The following is a 22,887-nucleotide window of genomic DNA, read 5'->3' on the forward strand; positions in this document are numbered from 1 at the left end:
AAAAAATGTGCGATGATATTGATTCATGCCATCATGTGCGTTTTGATATTATGCGTTTCTTCTTCGGTTATCACAAATTTGATTGTTCTAATTCATTCGAATATTTCAACCTTATATTCCAGAGACTGTGGAAGTTTCCAATTCGAATCAGGAAATGATGTCTAATTTTCACACAGTCTCGATCATTCGTGATCGAGTACAATTGTTTATAACAAAATAAAGTTCATTTAACGGGTTGCCTGACAGTGTATCAGTTTTCTACGTACGAACAATAGTATCAGTTTTCTTCCGTCAGGAACATTGCAGCTTATTCAAGTTCGTTAAATTAGAATGTGTGTATATGCAACTATTGGACAAACAAGATGCTGTCAATACAATATGCTTTCTAATGCACATAAAAAAATGATAACTTATTATCATAGTTTGCAACTGGCGACTTTTCATCAGTATCGGAATTTAAATAGTATTAAAATTTAATAAGATTTTGGCAACCATGTTTGTTACCACTCGGCATTTTCATAGAAACTTGGCTAATTGAATGCCGCAACGGTAAAGATGATTAATCATCTTTAAAACAAGATTTCGAACATGCATATAAAATTACTAATAACAAATTGTTAACATTCTCGTTGTTGTTTGGAAAAGATCTTGCAAACCTACGGTAACTTATAGAGAACGAACTGTATAGAAATAACTGCTGGTTGACAGCTAACTATTATATAACTCTGCAGCGCAACAACAATTCACCAATTTGATTATCTCCAAACGTAATATACTAATATCGGAATCATAAATGTAATAAAATTATTCAAAATTTTGTTGCAATAGCTATATAAACCAATATTTCTATTAATGATTTAAGTCAGGGTGGTCCAAACCCAGGCCCGCGGGCCACATGTGGCCCGCCGCCTCTTTATCTGTGGCCCGCGTCACATTCGGAGTGTAACAAAAAAATCGCATTTCGTGTTGTTTCGTTATAAAATTAATCAGAAAAATTTCTTGACATATTGCTATCACTAATGTCACTGAATTAAATAGTGTTACGGCTAGCTGAGGAAATTAGAGAAGTTGAATGATGTGCTTGGCAGTCTAAATTGTTATCTGGCTTTCTAACTTCTTTGTCGGGAATATATGCAAATAATATAGGCAACATAGAACACTAAAAACAAATGCGGATTCTATTAGCCTAGAATGGCTATGCCTGATAACTAAGTGTTTGCACAATGAAGGTTTTGTTTTGTATTGCACTGTTTACCTATTCCTGGCACTATTGTGGCCCGCGAACAATGCAAAAATAATTTTGTGGCCCGTGGAGCCGACAACCTCGGACCACCCTAATTTAAGTATTTTTGTGTTTATTGATATTCGATTTTAGCATGAAATATTTTTCAAGAACTTTGATATTTGAAAATTTATTACATCACTTGGTACTATTTTCTCATATGTTTATATATATGCGTATTAAAAAATGCATGCTTTAAAACAAATGTAAACAACGAGTGTCTGTTTTAGTTTAACGATTTTACGGTAACCTTATATATTAAATTGAACCATCGACAACCTATGCAATTTTAAACGAACAATATTGTAGGCTTAGTCGTTTTTAAATGAATAAATGTAATTTGTTAATTTAAATAAACTCATTTTATAAATTTATTTGAGAATATTATTCCGCAAGTAACGTAGGAAATGTCATCACAACAGTAAATGTAATACTATAAAAAAACATGTTTTCTCAGTATATTACATCAATTTATCATTAATGTAATATACCAAGGAATCATTAATTATACAATTAGAAACAACAATAATTAACAATATTAATAATAAGTGAACACGAATTAACAACTGCTAATTAATATTGTTTATCACGTTGAGGTTTAATTTTGAATTTGGCATTGGTGGGTGGGATATTATATGTTCATTTCTTCTCACAAAGATATTTCAATTTTTTCGAGCATCTTTCGTCATTCAGTAGAAAATAACTATCAGAACCAGTTTTCACACAATCTTGGTCATTCTCTCTACCGCCATCTGGTTGTCCAAAAAGCCATGGAATTGTTCGAGGATTTGCGACAGTTCCATTTGACCAGACAAACGTGTTTTCTTGGTTTATATCGTCCAGACCAATCCACACTGGAAATTTGCCAGACTTGATCAATGGCACAAGTTGACTGCAATGTAATTACTACATCATTAGTAAATTTTATTATTAAATAGAAACTCGAAAGCTTTGTGTCGATTAAAAAAATTTCCATGAAGAATGTCCTATTTAAAAAATAAAAATCTAATATAAACTGAAAGAGTATATAAATACATTATATGCCTACTGAATTAGCCGAAGTATGGGCCACAAAATCATGACAGTTGAACAAATGTACTCCTGTAGTATGCAAACCAAGATCGCGGACACCAGAACGTGGTATGCGTGCCAGGTTAGAGTTAGGCGGTAATTTCAGGTACAAATACTACGAGAGTCACTTGGCTAGTGTCCGAACTCGTGATAGAACTGAAATCAGAAAATGGGAATAAAATTATGGTCGAACCCAAACCTGGTACACATACTACGTTCCGGTGTTGTCATCTTGGTTCGCATATTACATGAGTACCGAACAAAACAGATACAAATGATATTACTATTTTACTTGTGAATTGTGTTATCACGAATCCCCTCTGATGACAGCATTGCCCCCTCCTTTATACAGTTTAATTTAGCAGTTGTGTAATCCACTTTATCATCGAATATTTTATAGTAGAATTTGTTACTTGCTTTGTACCAAGTCTTTAGTTGGTCCATGTTGTTGAGTCTGTATATTACACTTTCCATTTCTGTTAAACGAGACTATCATTGAATATACAATTATGCTTGAACTCGTATATACTGCAGTTGCAAAAGAAATTCTTAATTAAACCATAACAGACAGACTTAGTTTAAAACGCAAAAAAATGGAAATTAAAAGTCCCAGCTGCACGCAAAATATAATCTCACCTTTTTGCAGTCCCACTATGAGGTCGTGTTCTTCAGACCGCTGTTTCAATATAGAATTAAACTTTGCTTCGAATTGACTTTGAAGCCCTATAATTAATCATATAATATGTTGCGTTACCTAGCATAATAAAAAAACACTCCCTTTTTAAAAAGTATATATTTACGTTTTTCATATTCCGTGTATCTTTTTTCATCATCACTTTCAGGAAGTTTTGTAAATCGGTCGCAAGTAATTTGAAAAGTTTGTCTTTTCAAATAATCCTTCAATACTTTCTTGGTCTTTGCTGTTTCGTCACATTTATCTCCGTCGCATTCGGATTTGAAACTACAATTAAATTCCTCGCTCAAACATGTGGTCAATATTGACCACACAACAACAAGAATTTTCAAAAATCCCATCATTTTTTATCAACTAATGATCCGTTACTAATAGTCCTATTGAGGAAAAATAAATTTTAATCATGAACAATGCATTTTCTCTTATAATTGTTTCTATTCATTCTAAGAATCAGTTATTAATGGATGTTTTTTTTTATTTCACAAATGTCCCTGAACAAGTCAACAAGTGTAATTGGTTGATATAATTTCGGAAAAGAAAGACAGTTGTACTCCCGAAGTATGTGAACCAATATGGCGGACACCGAAACGTAGTATGTGTACCAGGTTAGGGTTAGGCAATCATTTTATTTCAATTTTTCTTATTTTTGTTCTATTACGGAGTTCATGGACTAGACAAGTGACTCCCGTAGTACCTGAAATTATGGCCAAAGTCTAACATGGCACACATCCTACATTCCGGTGTCCGCCACAGATTTTGCATTGGATATTCGACTATTCACTTATCGATCAGCTAATCAATTCCATAAATGCATGCTGCTAATGCGCGTAAGTTCACTATCGTTCACTATTTTACTAATATGTGATAAAAGTAAATTTAAGACTGCCTTTGACAAATTTATATACATCATCGTCCAAATACACGAACTGTACTTAATATGCATTGTGATTGCAGACCAGTCTGGTTATGGTTAACTATTTTTCCTGATCAATGCAAATTTGAGAATTTACATGATTCGAAAGTTTTGAAATATGTCTTTGAATATTCTCGCAATTCAAATATTTGAACCGGTTTCATACGTCATCATAATCAATTAAATCAAAAATAAAAAAAACTATCAAAAAATAAAACAGTTTATTGAACAAGTTTTTGTGCTTTATTCCGATTTTACATAATATATATCTGGTACATGTGACGTTCCCCTGCTTCAATCAATATCACCACGTCTTTTTTATTTACCCATATACGTCATGAGGCTCATCTGAATATAATTTTTTTTTGGAAATTTTACGTGAATCTATCCAATAATTATTTTTGCTATTGACATATTCATATCGCTTGAGTGTGTCGTACTTTGGCATAATACCTCAAAATATTTACATATATGCGAATTTATTTTACTTGCATTGGGTTATCATATGAATACAATTTGATGTACAAGCTTCAAATATTTATTAGGTTAAATCGACTTTTATTTTCTAATTATATATAAACGTTTTATTCCCAACCCTCCAAGCGTGAATTTCTATTGTCAACGTCTGCGACACCGACACATAGACGGTTAAACTCAGTATTTGCAAAATAAAAAAAAAAGAATATAAAAACTTTTCACAAGGACTGGACACAGTACTGGTTGAAATTTAATGTTCTGTGGTCAATTTTACACTACACAAAGCAGCATTGAAATATTGTGTAGAAGTGCACAATTATTTATCTAGCTTATTTAACGTGTTTCCTAACAGTGTATCAGCTTTCCAAATGTCCAACGATAATATTTTCTCTCTTTTGTGAGGAATATTGTAACTTTTTCAAGTCAGTTCCAAGCATGGACAAGTCATTTGCACATATAATACTACCATTGATCACACATAATCTATATCTTATTGTTATTAAACGATTCAGCAGAGATACTTTATAGAATGTCAGGTCAGACAAATACTACGCGTTGGTCCACAGCAGCATCAGATATAGTATAGGTCAGCGCTTGATAATTATTAGAATTAATCTATTCACTGTTCAAATGAAGATCCTGCAATACTTTTCGGTTTTGGTGCTGATTTTCGCTACAGGTATGTTAGGACGATTAATAATTATTCTCAGTTCAGTATAGCAGTAGATGTAAAATAAATTAAAATTACATTTAAAATTAGAATACGTGAAAGCAAACGTTTATTGAACGTTCCAGGTCAGGGTTTGGCCATAATTTTATTCCGATTTTTGTTATTTTAGTTCTATTACGAGTTCGGGGACTGTCTGTGTTAGTCAAGTGAATGTACTCCCTGCTCATAGGCTTCCGTCCCTTTAAACAATTTGATGTAAAGTAGGCGAACAAAATTAGTTACCTCTATATTGGTACACATACTTCTGTGACGCCTAATGTTGCAATTTAAAGAGCACCAGATATCTAATTCAGAAGTTTCAAGGTTGATTCGGAATGTAGATAAATATCTTCAATTAACTTTTGACTTTTCGCCACTTTATGTAAATGATCTTTGGCTAATTAGTTTCTACTATTTCCATAAGTATTTTTATAATTTGTTTCACAGCATCTGCCATCAGATGTTACACATGCCTTGTTTGTGACACAGTCGATTCATCAACAGAAACTAGAGAATGTAATGGGACTGAAACGACCTGCACAAAAATAGAAGCAACATTGATGGGTGAGTATAAACGATTAAATTTTTGGTAATTAATAAAATCATTGATTAAAATTGGCAAATTTAGATATAAAGTTCACAACAATGTGCCAATGCCATATTGCTTACTAAATGATCCTAAATGTGAGATATTTCAGCGTACATTCAAATTGATAAATAATAGTATAACCAAAATTATTAACATGGTTGATTTGAATATGCAGTTTACAACATTGTGCCATATAGCTAACGAAATAAGCCTACATCTAAGATGTTTCAGCGCACATACTTATTTTTACTTTTCAGGCGTTCGCCAAGTTGGGCGTGTGTGCAGCAGTGGATCAGATGGATGCAGCACTGTCGGTGATGTGAATAGCGATACTTTCACAACTACGTGTTATTGTAACACAGATAAAAATTAATTGACTTCCGATGCATTCAAGATATTTTTGATGTTAAATCAAGTTATTTTTAGATCTATGCAATGGAGCATCCTCAAAACAGATAGGAGTCAAAGAAGCAATTCTTGTCTTCTCTATATCAGCACTGGTGTTCAGGCAATACATTTAATAGTTGCAACTATAAGCCTTGAGTGTTTTTGTTTGTTGAATGAGCTGTAATCATTGTTGAATAAATTAAACAGACTATGGAATATCTTTCCTTTTTTATTTCCACAATCATTTTAGTTGACACGTGTTAAAGATAAGTAACTTAGATGATAAGATACTTTATCAAAGCAGATAGACATCAGTAGATACTTGTACATGATCTTGTTTGGAGCGAAAAACGTGAACAGAATTCGTATGAATAGCGTGATAACGGGAACAAAGCGGGCAACAAACTTAAGACCCTACTTTAAAAATCAAGTCTCCTGCCCCACCTGAAAAACAACTAGCTAACAATGAGCTAAGAATAAAAGATAGTAAGGCGAAATAATAATGAAAAAAACGTTGAAATTTCGTGGACGGAATGTAAATAATGAAATAAATGATAAATTCTGAAATTTTGAATAGCCTCACCCCCTTCAAAAATTGTCTACGACTCACCGTTTGATTCATCGTTTAATATATTTTAATTTACTATATTGTTTCGGTTGAAATACTTGGTAGAATGACGGCTCAGACTGATCTCACAAATTTAATAAATGACTTACTTCAGGTGTAATGGCTTTACCCAACACCGAAAAAAATCGAATATCGTTATTGGGCACTGAAGACTCCAATAGCTCCGACCGAGCGAGATGTGACATGGAATTGGTAAGGCTTACAATAATACCAAGCATAATTCTTCCTTTGCTTAAATCCTTGACGTTACTATAATGTAAACATGACATGCTGTCAGTAACACATAGTAAATTAGAAACTATAATCAGCATTTAAATAACTCTATATTGAACTTATGAAAATTTATCATCTGTGGATTATAATTTTTGATAATTCTATTAAATCAAATCAGGGAAAACATGACCCCTATAACATCATTACACCTAATATTATACTAATTTCACCTTTTTTATCTATAAATCTTTTTGGCGACCCAGCGAATTAGTTTAGGTGTTGTTTGAAATATACGATCAATGCTGTAGAACATAGCAATTTTTGTGACAATAAACGTGTTTCCAGTGTCAAAACAAAGTGCTGCAATTGCTACATGTTGCACTTTTGTCTTAAATTATTGAAAGCTGATATTATTGAACCCTGAAAACTACCGATGCATGAATATAGGAAAGTAAATGACACAGAATACAACCTCATTAAGTTCAATATACTTTATTAGACTTCATCGATTGACAGACGTTGGTTAATGCACTTTAATTCAAACTAATATGAAAATGTTATCTACAATTTATTCTCATTATGTTGCAATATGATATGATACTTCAGTTCTGCAGCGAGACACTCAGATATAGATACAGAATTTGCTTGAAACTTTCAGGAGTCAGGAGCGTCTGATTCATTTGTTTTATTTTGCGTATGGAAGGCAGTGAATAAGTGTTTGATAAAAAACTATCTTTTTATATAGTTTATTCCTAACCCAATAATACATGTAAAAAGAATACATCTGGATAGAAAAACAGATATGTTATCAAACATTAAAGCATTTTGTTTTTACAGAGGAAAGTGCTTGAAAAGGGATAATGCTGGAGTACTAATAAGTTTCATGTTATCTAAAAGTTCTTGAGATATATCATGTTATATTTTGTTCTGATAATAAACCAATTTCATTGCCAATAAAAAATATTTTCTGGTAGCTCGTTAGTCCTGACGATCCTAGAAATATTGATAGAACTTGCATTTTACCCGGTGAAATGGTAAAATGTTAATGGCTTGAAGCGTGAAATACATGCTGTAACACTATATTTACTATAGTGAATTGCTGCCTAGCTGCTGTCAATGAAGAGTTCAAAGCCGATTAGCGAGGACAGGCATAAATAATTCACAACAAACAAAATTCAATAATGAGTTCAAGTTCATTGCTACGATTCATTGAAAAAATTTAAGAATTCTCAGGTTCAAATTTTGAAGAGATCACAGGAAGTGTTTTTATATGTGAAGCGCTATAACAGCGAGTAATCAAAACATGCAAAACAGGTTTGTTTTCAGGTACTTGAGAAATGAGGCATTTGAACTAAGTAAATTGTTCCAAAAAAGACTTAAGCTGAAAATTGTACACCTAGACGTATTGTTAGACCGCCGTTTTAAAATATATACTCGCTATGATGTCGGAGATTAGAATAAAGCTCAATTTCACGTACGAAAAGCAAAATTTTATTTACCGCTATTCTGAACGTTTTTGTGGCTTATCTATTCCAAATGCAGGTTTATTTAATATCGTACTCGTGTGCTTGCTTTGAGTAGCGCTTTAGAGTCATGCTATAGGAAAATATTCCTAAAGCGAACCAAAAAAATATTTAATAAAAGTCAATTATGGCATTTTTCAATAAAAGTCACTATATGTTGTTTGCAGCATGTTATCAAATAATTAATATAAATAGGGTGGGATTCATAACTGATTCTGAAGATCCTGACTCTCGTAAAAAAGTCAAGTAACATCCATTTGAATATGAATCTTTTTGCCTATTGTATTACGGGAATTGTAAATATTTCTCGTGAAAATGATGATGACAACTGTGGGTATTTAATTGTCGCATCTTTGATGTAGGTTATAAAAATTTATCGTTTACCTTACTTGATTAAATTGTGACTTACGATGCACATAAAAAAGTTTTTCCTGTTCGCTTTTAACAAACTGAAAAGGTATGAGAGGGTTTTTATTGAAATGTTGCTTTTTTACTGGTTATTTGATAATTTTTCAATTTTTGTATTGGATATGTCAATTTCATACCTATAGATATGGAATATAGAATTTTATCAGCAGGATAATTGATAAACTGAGGTAGTGTTCCTGTTCTGTATCTATCTTGTCCCTGTCACAAATGTTGTACAATAGTATTTTCAGGTTTATTTACAGTTCACGTTTATTTACCTAGAATCACATCTAATAAGTATTATGACTATAAAGCAGTGCTCTTCAACAGAGGTTCCAGGTTCCGCAATACATGCAGTGGGGTTCCGTGAGTTCATAAGGTTCCGCGCTTTTTTTTTTTCAGGGGAAATCATTTATTACTTCAGCATGTTGATGCGTCATTATAAATATTCTTAGACCATCGGGTCTCATTCAAACTCCAAGTAGGCCAGTTCGTTAAACAGGAGGTTTGTTTAGGCACAGTGCAGTTAACAGACAAAACAGAAATATTTTCGGTTGTTGCGTCACTTTAGTCATTGTTATGCAACTAACAAAAACGCTATTGTTGGAACATAGTTACATGATGTTCAAAGTATGTAGAATGTAGATATTGCTCGAGATTAGAGAGAGTATATACTACAAACAAGAGCTTTTGTTGGAATATAGTAAAAATAGTCAATACAGATGAAGCAAAATAGTATATTTTCCTATGTGAGGCGAAATAATAACAACGGTGTAGGTCAGGACGGCAATGAGCAAAGTAGTTCAAATGCAAAAAGCTGTACCTGCTCCTCCTCCGAAGCGAACCAGGTGTAATTCAATTGCCAAAGTTAGAATTTTTTTTTCAATTTTGTTAATTGGGGTTCCATAAAAAACGAAAAAACTATATCAGGGGTTCCACAATAACAAAAAGGTTGAAGAGCATTGCTATAAAGTACTGTTTTTGTTGTACAATAGGACTTCTTTATTTTGCTTAACATGCCTAAGATCGATTTGAAAACTTGTGCTGCCCTTGTGCTTATCGCTTTTGTATAAGGCTTATAATGAAACAGTAATTGGAGTTTAATCTTATTGTGGGATCTCTAATTCAACACGCGCTCAAGTTATGTCAGGAAAATGTATTTCCCGTTTCATCTTAATTGTGAATTAATAATTAATGCAATGAAGAGAACACAAGAATTTTTACAGTTGCAATCAACATGAAAAATGCTAGAAAACAAAAATAATTAACAAGCAGTGTTTTGGTATTTGGCGAAGATACAAACTTATGACAATGCTTGCATATAAGTTCATTTATCTAATTTGAATTGTAAAATGGAGTATATTCTGGCAGCGGTGTATCCCAGTCATAAAAATTAAACGAAGGACCAAATAATTTCTACCTATTAATATAATTGACTTTTCCACAATTGTTGCATATATTTCAATCGGTATTGATTTTTAACGTAGAAGACAGTCTTTATTGACTTTTTCAAAGTTTCTAATTGCCATTCCAATCGACCCATTCTATAATGATACCTTGTTTAAAAATGTTAAAAATCGTGTAAACTTTACAAATGTTTTAATGTAAATGAATTATATAGCTCCATTTTTTTATTATTTTTCATGGTGAAAGGATAAAAATTGTTCGCGTTAAAAATAAATTTGTTATCAGAAACAGTGAACTTTAGAAACATTTCAATAGTGAAAGATTACATTCCATATTTTTCATATTTTTTTCGAAGTAATTCCGAAAGACGTATGGGATAGCAATTATTGATGGACTTCGAAGTTGAGTGACACAGTGACACAGCACGACTAGTAGCTTTATTATATCTTCATTTGTCTGGTTCCTACTGCGATATTATGAAATGTCTTTATTTATTTTTTGATAATTTAGTATTATACAGAACAAAATGGTATATGAAAATATGCTTGCTTTCTTTAATAATCCCTTTTTATTTAGTATGGATATTTTCCAAAGGTTTTTGTTTGTATTGACGCCAGTGTCTTTTAAAGGCGCAAGTTCAATGAAGAGAAACCTGTTGCGGACACCGTGTACTGTTCAGTCCGGATGCATTTAACTAGCAATATGTGTATATTTAGTTAGACACCAGTATCCGAGCAAGAGTTCAAATATAGTTATTGTAAGTAAGTTATGGCGTCAATAACTTCCTATGGGAAATCTACTTATTCCGCTTTTCCTTAATCTCGAGTCGAAAGGTCATACTGTCACATTTTCGGGTGATAATGATATGTCGTGAGTCTTTGAAGTCGGCGACGTTTAAGTCTGAGAAATAATATAAATATGAAAATGCCGCTCCTATAATCATATGTACGCAATTTAGGCAATGATTGTGTCAGCTATGCAGCATATTGATTTCGGAAATTCTGTAGATATAAATTTTGCAGCAAGATAGTTTGATAGGACTGTTAGAGATTGGGGGAGACTTTATTTGAATGAATATTTAAAATACCTTTATCAATATTATTTTTTATACAAAAATGAATTAGTTTTGTATTTTTGCCAAATAATGATGTACTATCTATATACAAAAACGCCATAAATGTAGCGTATTAGAATGAAGGATTGGCAGAGACCCGCAGAAACTATTTACTGTCATTAACAGTAGGAAAATTGTGCTTTCATAGGTTGAAGATCTGTATATTTACTATTTTTCATCCCACGTATTTGTAATGTAGCAAGCAAAACGTGTATTTTACTAGACCTATTATTCATACATTTGTGTATCTTTTTCAGTTGCAGCAAAAATTATGTGAAGTGATATTTGAAAATAATATATGTGTTATTGTGTGAAATTTGAAATTTCCAAGAAGACAATAATTACCAATTGGATTTTCACTTCACTAAAAATATGGTCAAAAGCCAATTTTCTTCAGCAATCTAAGCAAACAGTCGTGGATCTTGAATGACTCTAAAGATGTAGTGCACAATATTTGTTGATTCCGATTATGAATTCAATTGCAGTGTATCACGGGAGCAATAGTAAACAAAATTCTCATACTATAATGATAATTATGGCCAACAAACAACACCCAAGTTCGGTAACAATTGCCCCGGCGTCCAATTAAAATTGAAAGCCAAAGCCAATTAAAAAAAATTGTAGGTCATTTACAAAGGAAGGGATTTGGTTAAATGAGCATTTTTCTGTCTGAAATATGAGCTAGTTAATCATCATTTCAGTAATATATAGTCCAGTATTTTTATCAGAAAGAAAAGGTTCGGTTAATCTTTTTCCATCTTCTCCGAAATATCAATCACAAGGATGATCAATATCGTGCTTACCGATATGTTATGCGGCCGTTTTGTTTTATAGAGGGAATAAAAAGTCTTAGTTCAACATATGATTTCGTTGCCAGAACAGTTCAAATGAATAACTATAAACACTGCAATGAAATCATTTTGAGCTTCAGAGAATTACAAATACCTCAATTTTCTCTGGACTAATCAATCCTAACTATTCTATTGTTTACAGAAATTATATAATTTTTCCTCAGTCGCTTGGTTTTTACGTTTTTAAGATTTAAAATGACTATTTTTCGAAAAGCAACTCTGGTTTGGTATATTATCATTCTTTCGGATATGTCGTCAGAAGCAAAAAGGCGGAACAGATCAAGAAACGATGATCATATTGCTGAAGAAGCAGATCTCAAAAGTCGAAGTTATTATGGTATAAAATTATTTTTATAGCGGACCACTCTCAAAAAGCCATCACTTTGCCTACAAGCAATCTTTTTCATAAGAAGTGGCACCAGGAGGGTTATTAGGATATTTATATAGATAGACACGGCATAGTGTCTACCTTGCGTTTGAACAAGAGATTCTCATAGTCCGAGAAGTTTAAAATAGCCTTGCGCACGGACTTCTATGCCACCTATTTTACTAAAATTGCTCTTTTCGATAACATGGTAAAGATTTAAACTTGTCATTTTTCATATTAGCTACCACAGATGACATTAAAAATTAGAAACCTAGTAACACAAGGCGACGTATGGCCTATTCCACTTTTTTGTAATTTTTTTTCAATACTAGGGCACGGAAGCATGGAGGTTAGACTTAAATATGACTGAATCGCAGGCTGTAATGTCAGATTCGAATCACATGCACACCACTTCACTCGTTGCGTAACAAACTATGTAAGCCAGCGGTTCCCAAACTTTTTGTTTGTGCGGCACTAAATTATCAGGAAAAAACAAACGGCGCACTTACACAAAAAAAACAAATGCTGCTTTTAAATTGAACTCTATTTTTGTAACCTTGATGTGTACTTCATGCCTTTCAAAGTTTGTAAACACATAGATCTAAGGAATAAAAAAAATATTCACTTTTTTTTCTCATATTTGCCTGATTTTACTTTGAAATGCTGAGAATATCGCATATGTTCCCTAAACTCGGTTCAGCAGATAAATAAACTGCAACTTGCAAAATTGCAGCAAGTAATGTTTATTTCTATTATTACGTAACAATAGAGGCAGACCCTACGTAACAGAAAGTAAACAAAATAGGAAGGTAAAATGAATTGGTTTGATCATATACACAGCATTTTAAATAAGAAACAATAAAACTTACATACTAAATACAGTATGTAAAATATTTTATCATATTTCAGTTATGTTTAAAATAATTTTGTTGATTTTTGCGGCGAATTGTCAAGTTGGCGTACCCTTTGCTGGATGGCAACGCTGTATCTGCAAGATTCCTGTTCATCAAGACCAAATCAGTCCTCGTACAGAGCCTTGTTCTAAGCGTATGGTTTATAAACACGTCATATTAAAATATCAATTATTTGTTTAGAACAGAGTCATCCGACCCTTGATCCTCATACAACATCTATGACGCAGCAAGTTGAAAAATTGTTCAGAAGTCATGCATATGAGATGAGCGTCAGTCCTTCAAGAAACGGTAAAGAGCATTTTTCAGTAAATTTCACACGTATTTATAGATCAACCCACTTCATCTATAGACATAATATTTTAGATTAATGATTAGATTAAATAGTGATATTGATGATCTGGGCCCTGCGATAATAGACGGGTCAAAAATAGCATTTCTGTACATTATATTTTATCATAGTTCATATTATCAAGATTCATTTCATGTACTTTTAGATGAGCCTGTGCGCGTTGGAGTTGCCATACTAATTGAAAGTATATCAGACATTTCAGAAGTGAATATGGTAAGTGTACAGCTTTCCTCTATATATTGTAAGCGTTTCGTTGCAGAGATAATTTTATATCGCTGTAAAAAAAAAATTTACAACAAATTATTACAGTGAAGCGCTCATTGTATTAAAGGACAGCAGATAGGATTAGTATTTACGTAAAAATTCTATAACTACAAATATTTAGAATTTCAATCAGAGGCTTTATTACATATCGATTTTAATCGGTAAGTATGTTGATAGTTATTTGTCTGTCCATCTGTCTGTTAGATGCACGCGATATCTCACGAAAGCTAGATTAAATCTTCTCCAGATTGCATGTGCATTCATCATATCAGAAGCCTATTAATTTGGCGAATTATGTCGTATAATTAGCGAGGTATTAATTAATTAGTGATGGGACACAAGGTGTCACTATGGAGTAAGAGCGCTGTTATGGCGGATCCCCTAACTTTCGATCGATAAGTCTTCGGTCTCTGACCGATATTCTCGTTTATACGTTCATGCAATATATTTTTAAGCGTTTGCTTATATTTCAAAAATAACGGAAGTTGACATTTGTATATGATTTTTATTCTGTGAGAAAAGAATACTCAATAGAGTATTGTTGCGGTATAACAACAAAAGTAGTGCATTAAAAAAGGATGTTTATTTATTTGAACAGGAAAAAATTAATTATAATTTAGAGCCACGTGATTATATATGTTTTCACTATACACTCGTGTAGTCCTAGAATTGGAGTTAGTAACAGAATACCAGACCCATATGTCTTGCGAAGAAAGCACAAAAGCGTTTTTCATTAAGCAGTATTTATGTTTTTGCTATGTTGTTTCATTTATTATTAATGAACTTGAATGAATATTCATGAAAAATGTTTTAGGTCATAAATTGGGTTGTCGAAGACTAATAATTTTTGATGTCGATGAAAGACGACATATGATATGACATTCAGAAAGTATATGAAAATAGTCAGTTGATTTTGTTTTTAAATCGGGAACAACGACAAAATTTCGTCACGCAGTTTTATTAATTTTCTAAAAATTTACCAAATTTTGAATTAGGCTCAGTTCAAAGCACAGTTTGGTACAATTTATAAAGCTTCGTACGTCTTCCTAAAATCGCCCGTTGTTATTCCAGCTTATCTTTAGTTTATAATATTGACTCGTGATTGTTCTTAAGACATCGCAATGTATAATTCCATACTTTACTCAAATGTCAGATCCAAAATTTTAATTGATTTATTTATACTTAATAGTGGACAATTGATTAGGGAATCTGGAGTAACCATCTAATGCCGATTCACAAATTCACGTCATCTCTGACTTCAAGGTTACGTGTGAATGTTGATATACTTTACCAGTATAGTTTGATTACAGCAATATTGAGTTTCAACAACTTCATGAATATTTAATATAAAAGTCACTTGAAATCAACACCGCATTAAAATACAATTTAAAAATCAATGGCAATTCTTTCTAATGAACGTTTTGACTCTGTTTGGCAGGCAATATTAGTTGGTGACTGATGAGATTGATCGTATATTTTGCTATTAAAATTTTTTGGAACAATCTAAGACGTGAAAAACAATAAATTAGAATACAAAGATGAATATGATAAATTTTAGATCTTATTTTTTTAATCTTTTATTATATCCGTGCAATTATTCAAAGATAACATATATTTTAATTAGATTATAGTTATTTCAATTGTATACCGTTCCGAACACGAAACCATTCTTCAAGGATCTCGAAAATGAAACTCAAAGCTCAGTGGTGAGGCCTATGTCACACCTAAGCTTCATTTTTTATTGTTAGTTTTTTGAGAAGAGAAAATTAAAGCAATTTTCAATTTATCTTGGAATTAGGTTTATACATCATACGTAGTAAGAGTGTCATTCAAAATCAGATCGCGTTTAATATTTCGCTTCTACTAGTTTATGTACAGATCTTTCGTTTCTCGCGTCATTTCTCTTCTAGTGTCGTTCCGACATATTTATCGATTTTCCGCTTTAAACTGCCACTCTATTTTCATTGGGCAATCAAGATGTATATGTGAAACATATTGACATGCGTAAGTAGCTGAGCAAAAAATCAATACTTCTATATTTTTGAGTCTCTGTGTCGCGGTATCTTTTCAGGATTTGTAAAATAAGTTACTCTTACTACAGATTTATTTCCCCGAAAATAAGACAGGGTGTTATTTAAATTTTTTTCATTCGAAAAATAACAATGGGGCTTATTTCTGGGGAATGTCTTTAATTTTAATTTATCGAAAACGAAATTGCAAAGTAGAGAATTACGAGCTTTTCGAATATACAAAATATGAAAACCGATATCCGTTTACTTATAAATAACACGTTTAGAAAAAAACTGCTAAACATAGATTATTCAAAAATGACCAACCATTAACGGAAGAGTCAATTTTTTTTTCGCCTAATCGACTAGGTCTTATTTTAGAGGGGATGCTTAAACTAAAATAATTTTTAAAGTTTGGGCTAGGTCTTATTTTCTGGGAAACACGGTATTATTTTGATCTCATTCCAGGATTTAACATTCACATTACGGATATGGAAGTCATGGACTGATGAAAGACTGAAGATGACAGGAGAGCATGAGAGTATTGTTTTACCTAGTAGATTAATTGACAAACTTTGGGTACCAGGTAAGTAAAAACTACCCTTAAAATTTCAGAAATCTGAGAACATATTTATTCAATCTAAATATCATCATCACAATTTGAACTATGGAAATAATATTGTTTCCAATTTATATAGTATATTTTTATGAATAATATTTCATCACTTTCATAAGTTCAATATGTACTTAATACATTCTTTATTAGTCCTAAATATAACCCATAGTTTATGCACGGTAGTTTACAATTGTATAATATGTCCGATAATTGCAAAGACTGCAATTCCAATAAATGTGAATTATGTATGGATGAATAAAAAGCTTACATATTAATACATTGCAATAAAGTATAAAATTAATTTAATTTTACCAAATTTTTTTTTCACCAAAATAAAGATTCAATACGTTTAATATTTTTTCAAATTTTCAAGATTTATTCATTGTTGGATCTAAGAAATCATTTATTCATCGCACTACAGTTGATAATATTATGCTGAGGCTTTACAAGAATGGAACAATTAGTTACAAAGCTAAGTAAGTAATACTGTGTTTAAGATATACATAATGTTTTCCTACTTCAAACATTAGTAATTCTTGTTTCTATAATAAATAGAATCATGGTTTGCACGTTTTAATTCCATCGAAGTATATAAATATATTGCCCAATATGTTACGAATATTCACGTTGACTAACTTCCAACATAGTCTGCTTCCTTCATCACACTAACTAGCGCAATAATATTTATACATTTAATATATATATATATGATTTGTATCAATTTATCATTAATAGCATTAATTAATATAATTCAATATTATTATATTATGTTTTAAAGCTGACTGATATGGAAAATTTTATTAATAATTTTTTCAGAATAACCACAACTGTGGCATGTCAAATGAATTTGTACAACTTTCCTCTTGATATAGAAAACTGCACTTTAGCTATACAAAGCCGTAAGTATGAAGCCTCACTACTTTGTTGCAGTATTAATATTTATATTATTTTATGATATATTTAACACACAACAACATGTAGAGATTATTGCTGTAAACAAATATTCAACTTGAACAACTTTTCTTGGAATGAAACAAAATTTTTATTTGGAAGAACATGTTTAGCGTACAACATCGCTAGATAACTGATAGATGAGAATTTTGATTTTAGGTTCATACCGCTCAATTAAAAATACTTTTTTTGTCCTTTAGTCGCGTACACAACGGATGAATTGGAATTAGAATGGCGAATGGGAGAGAAAATGGAACATCTTTTCATGGATCCCAAATTAGTTAGCAACATGCCAAAGTTTAAACTTGTTCATCATATTCTTCATACAAATACTGTACGTTGTAAACAGGGTGGAGGTAATTAATCAGATACTTTTATTGGTATTGGGTATTATGATCAGGAGAGTATTGCTCAAATATATGCACACGAAGACGAAAAACGAAATATTTCACCAACAATTCCCCACAATCATATCCCGAATAAAACTGGAACTCTGGATAAGCTACGATAACTTATCGGTATACTGGTATCAGTATCGGTAAGCGGATTGGGCTAGCTTTTCCATGTTCTGTACTATATAATCCGAGTCTCTACTGTATTATCAGGTACAGTACTGTAGTCTACCTAACGTTTCTATAAAAATTCTCCGCTGACGATCGCAGAGCCGCTACAATTTTAGATGGAAAAAGCGAGTTCGCGAGAAGTAATAGCCTCGTAGTGACAACAAAAATATCCAACCACTGAAAAGCAATTGGTCCTGTAAATGCGAATTTGAAACAACAACAATAATAACAACAAGAAAAAGAATATCGCCAGCAACAACAACATAATAACTCCGTGTCTAATGAATATTATAGCAACAATTGTAATATGGTTTGTTGTGGTAATTTTAACCCCAATTCTATTAAATCTCTTTTACTTCAGGCGAGGTATCTGAACTGCGTGTCAGCTTTGAATTACAAAGATATCTTCTATCTGTATTTTTTCAATCCTATTTCCCAGCTATTATTATGGTGATACTTGCAGGATTAGGAATGTGGCTAGATCCTAGATCAGTGCCTGCCAGAGTTGCGATGGGTAAGATATATTCTCACTGTCTTTAGCAAAAGTCAAAAATGGCATTATATTTTATTAATTAGATCCCATACGATCATGAAAGACTTGAATGAAAAAGATAAATTGCGTCTTCGAATTGGGTTAAGCGGAATATTTTATTACTATCAGGTTAGGATGAACATAAATGAATGCTCCACAATTCTAGGCAACGTTCACATAGAAATTAGGGAACATATAGATGTTCATTCAAACCAAATATTAATATTGGATAAAGAGTTACAAAGCATACAATGTTGATATAATCAATAATATAAACATACACTAATTTGAACTCTTCGGCTATGATATCTAGGAAAATGATAAGCCCGTGGTTTTTATTTTCATTATTAATTCAGTGTTAATTATTGTTGTATAATTTACTTGAATTTAATACTATGTGTACAGTGAAGTAAAATTTCAATTTTTCAGGAATTACATCAGTTCTCACCATTTCCACAATAATTACTGGATTAAAGTCTTCACTGCCAAAGGTGACGCCTTTTTCGCTTTTTTGTAAAATAATTAATTGTTGCTATTTTTCAAGTTTTCTATCCAAAATATTCTAATAACAAAAGAATTTCGCGAACATTAATATAATTTTATTCATTCAAAAAATGCAGGATTGAAATTAAAATAAAAAATTGAGGATTGATAACATATTGTTAAAAATATTTGCTACTCAAACAAAACTTCAATCAGGTAAAAAACGTTGTAAAATTATAGTATTACAATTTATTTACTTGATTCAACTTTCAGGTTTCTTATCTAACAGCCATGGACCTATATCTATGGGCTTGCTTTTTATTTGTATTTGCAACCGTACTGGAATACTGTGTTTTAAATTATGTCATGACGATACAAGTTAAAAAAATAAGAAGAGGTTTAAAAAATGAAGAAATGATTTTGGTAAGATAAGGAAATGTATATATATATACTCATTTAATAGTTCGTTGACTGTATATTTTTTACTCTGTGTTTGTATTTAGTAAGTATGATTATGCTACTCCTTTAGTGTGTGTACCAGGTTATGGTTAGGCCATAATGTTATTCCTATTTCCCTTTTTTTAGTTCTATTGCGAGTTCGGGGACTGTCTGTGTTTTCAAAGTAAATATATCACCTGCCCATAGGATTCAGTTCCTTCACACAACTTGATGTTAAGTAGGCGAACGAAAAGTTACTTCTATATTGGTATACTGTATACAAATACTTCTGGAGCGCCAGATATAGATTTTGCATGTTTTAAATTTTACTAGCTTTTTATTGGAGATTCTTCTATAACATTTATTGCTATTTTGTTTTGTATCTAGAAAAATGGACTGAATCATCATAACAACACCTATCAAAGATTTACGAAACAAACAAGCAATGATTCAGTACAAAGACATAGGTAGTGCTTATTTTTCCTACATTGCAATAAAACATCACCGCCACAAATTATTTCACAAATCATTTCTTAATCTGTTTTTGCAGTATTACCTATCCAAACTTTGTGAACGAAGCAGTGTGAAGGATTCAAAACAATTTTTGCTTGATATTGAACATCTTCTCTTTATTAAATCATGCACTTCAAGTTATACTTATGGATTTTGAATAATAACTTCAATCTAGAACTAGACCTTCACATTTCATACCGTTTACAGAAATTCAAGGACTGAGAAGGATAAAGCTGAAGAATGTTCTGAAATATTTTCTCAAAATTTTTCATCAAGGCAGCCTCACACTCAGTATTCCAATTCAATTGGACCTTATGAAGAATCCCAAAAGGTAATTACAAAATTTAAATTGGATTTTAATAATTGATTCAAACAACAATTTGTCCCAAATGCACGTCAATCTGTTTTAGTTGTATATATGCAATATATTTATACTGTCGTAACCTGTTATGTTTTGGGCCAAAATGGCGTACTCAAATTCCGGCGCATGTTCACAAAACGCCGTAAGAATTCCTAGTTGGCATGGCACAAACTTTTTCCATATGTCATTCCTAAATCCCACCTGACTACGCCATCAAAAAATTACGTTACTAATTGCCAAAGCTTGCCAAAGAAAAGCTACGATCGCCCGAAATGTTATATCCGCCGACGATAACGAACTCGCAAACGCCACCGATCTCTCTCATATCGGGATCGTTACGACGAAAAAACGATAGAAATAGCTTGCTCAATTTCAGGTGATCGTCTGCGCGTTTTAGACGAAAATCCGTATACTTTGACGAGCCTTATTTCGTCAATGTGACGTAATGTTTGAATGACGTAGTCAGGTGGGGGTTAGAAATAACATATGCGAATGGTCATACCACGCCAACTAGAAGAACTTGACCGCGTTTAATGAACTAGGCCCCAAATTCCATAGTTCTGTCGATTTTATACATTTGTTGGAAACATTATGACTATAAATTTTGGCAATATTTGCAATCGTTTACACAAACAAGCTAATTCACGCAGGGAAAACTATATTTAGGCAGACACGCCAGGTGACCCTTTGACATTCGAAATGCAGTTGTTCAGGATTTAGTATGACACATATTTATATTAGTCCGAAGATAATCAGAAATTTTTTCTTAATTTAAAAAAAAATATCTGGCAGCATATTACCCGGTATCTCTCCTACATTTACGACGATTAGAATGTAAATGTGTTTGTTAGACTTTGATGTAATTATAAAAACGCACCATATCTACATAATGCGTACATAAATTACTAATGTATGTTTTGCAGATCCAATTACAGTTTGCTTATGTGATATCTAATTTAACCATGCTTTCTCTTCTATTTCTTTTATATACATCGCTTCATTCTTTTCACTACTCTTTTCTATTTCTTCCACTTCGATGTAGGATACTACTCCTAAAGCTGAAGCTGTGAAAATATTCAATTGTTCTACAAAATCAACAGTGAGAATAAATATATCTTCTTGCTATTTTACTATTTCTGCACAGTTATTTTTCTTGAAGCGTCTGGATCACAACCGTTCAACAGCCCTTTTAATCATTTTTATTTGTTTAGAAACGTAAATCTTCAAGATTACAAACTCACTCTATATTCAACGACGCCAACGATGCAACAAAACTAGACGTTTTCTTCAGAATATTCTATTTTCTTTCTTTTATAATTTTTAACATTGCGTATTGGTTTTATTATGTTATATCAACAGACCACAGAAATATGGATGAATAATATGACAGTAGTCTACTTTTTGTAAGTACCCAACACAGAAGGTCCATGATGCCTGATAAAAAGTTCGGCGTAATGGTTGCGTAAAAAGTTGTTGACAGAGCAACAATATATACACGCTGAGAAAGAACACAACGAAAAACTTGTTCGTTTTGAAATATTTGCAAAATTCTTATTGTAGAATATAAGTCAAGTAACAACAAACTTTTGCATGAATGCTCTGCACAAATATATGAAAGGCCTTGTTGATCAGTAAACATGAGAATTGTTATTTATTATTTTGTAATATATATCACGTCTATTTTCTCCTTGAGTTATTTCATTTATCAGTTTATTTGGGATCTGCAGGGAGCTACATTCTGATACCGGGGTACAGTCGATGAATTGTTTAACCCTCAGCCCCACTGTAGTTTTTCGTATTGGATAATTCTGGCATACCCGCGTTTATTATCTTGGTTACGTGTCCTATATACAGCGTCATGAAACATACGAATATGGGTGCATTCATATTAAAATTAGTGGTATTTCGAAAGTTAGCGAGGATATTAGTTGCGTAAGCATCCATTATCGATTGAAACAAGTTTTTGACAGAGAACAACATCAGGATTGGGCAAGTTCACTTATCGTTACACTGCAATAATTTATAATTTCCATGTTCAGTTGCATTCACGCTTGTCATGTAATATCAGTGAAAATTGACGCTTAATATTTCCGCGTGGAAGAAATATCAAAAAATTCTGCCAATATTCATGGTTATTGTGCTGCTGAATTGATAGCTGCATTAGTCTGTCTGTCTGTAGGGGATGTTGAAGGGTTAGGGCTGTTGTTAACTTGTTACACATCGATATTGTGATTCCAATATTAATAACCGTAATTACCTGG

At 32.2% G+C, this 22,887-nt stretch overlaps 1 protein-coding gene and 1 long non-coding RNA gene across 3 annotated transcripts; both read left to right on the top strand.

Annotated features, from left to right (window-relative positions):
• Nucleotides 1–4,995: 4,995 nt before the first annotated feature.
• On the top strand, nt 4,996–6,331 carry LOC120335127 (uncharacterized). The gene is made up of 3 exons (XR_013474399.1): nt 4,996–5,116; nt 5,594–5,710; nt 5,993–6,331. It is a non-coding gene; the product is annotated as an uncharacterized LOC120335127 (long non-coding RNA).
• A 6,093-nt stretch (nt 6,332–12,424) lies between these two features.
• On the top strand, nt 12,425–22,305 carry LOC120334885 (gamma-aminobutyric acid receptor subunit rho-2-like). Of its 2 annotated transcripts, XM_039402401.2 has the most exons (14): nt 12,425–12,603; nt 13,728–13,835; nt 14,042–14,109; nt 16,638–16,755; nt 17,159–17,261; nt 17,602–17,684; nt 17,937–18,092; nt 18,661–18,813; nt 19,261–19,322; nt 19,588–19,737; nt 20,140–20,219; nt 20,473–20,596; nt 21,669–21,725; nt 21,838–22,305. In XM_039402401.2, exons 1-14 carry the CDS (start codon nt 12,462–12,464, stop codon nt 22,006–22,008), a joined length of 1,575 nt encoding a protein of 524 aa, XP_039258335.2. In that variant the 5' UTR covers nt 12,425–12,461; the 3' UTR covers nt 22,009–22,305. The 2 variants fall into 2 exon arrangements, with proteins under 2 accessions (XP_039258335.2, XP_039258336.2); XM_039402402.2 differs by lacking the exon at nt 21,669–21,725.
• The last annotated feature ends 582 nt before the right edge of the window (nt 22,306–22,887 follow it).

The sequence above is a fragment of the Styela clava genome, chromosome 1 (assembly GCF_964204865.1).
Source record: "Styela clava chromosome 1, kaStyClav1.hap1.2, whole genome shotgun sequence".
In the NCBI taxonomy this organism is placed as follows: domain Eukaryota; kingdom Metazoa; phylum Chordata; class Ascidiacea; order Stolidobranchia; family Styelidae; genus Styela; species Styela clava.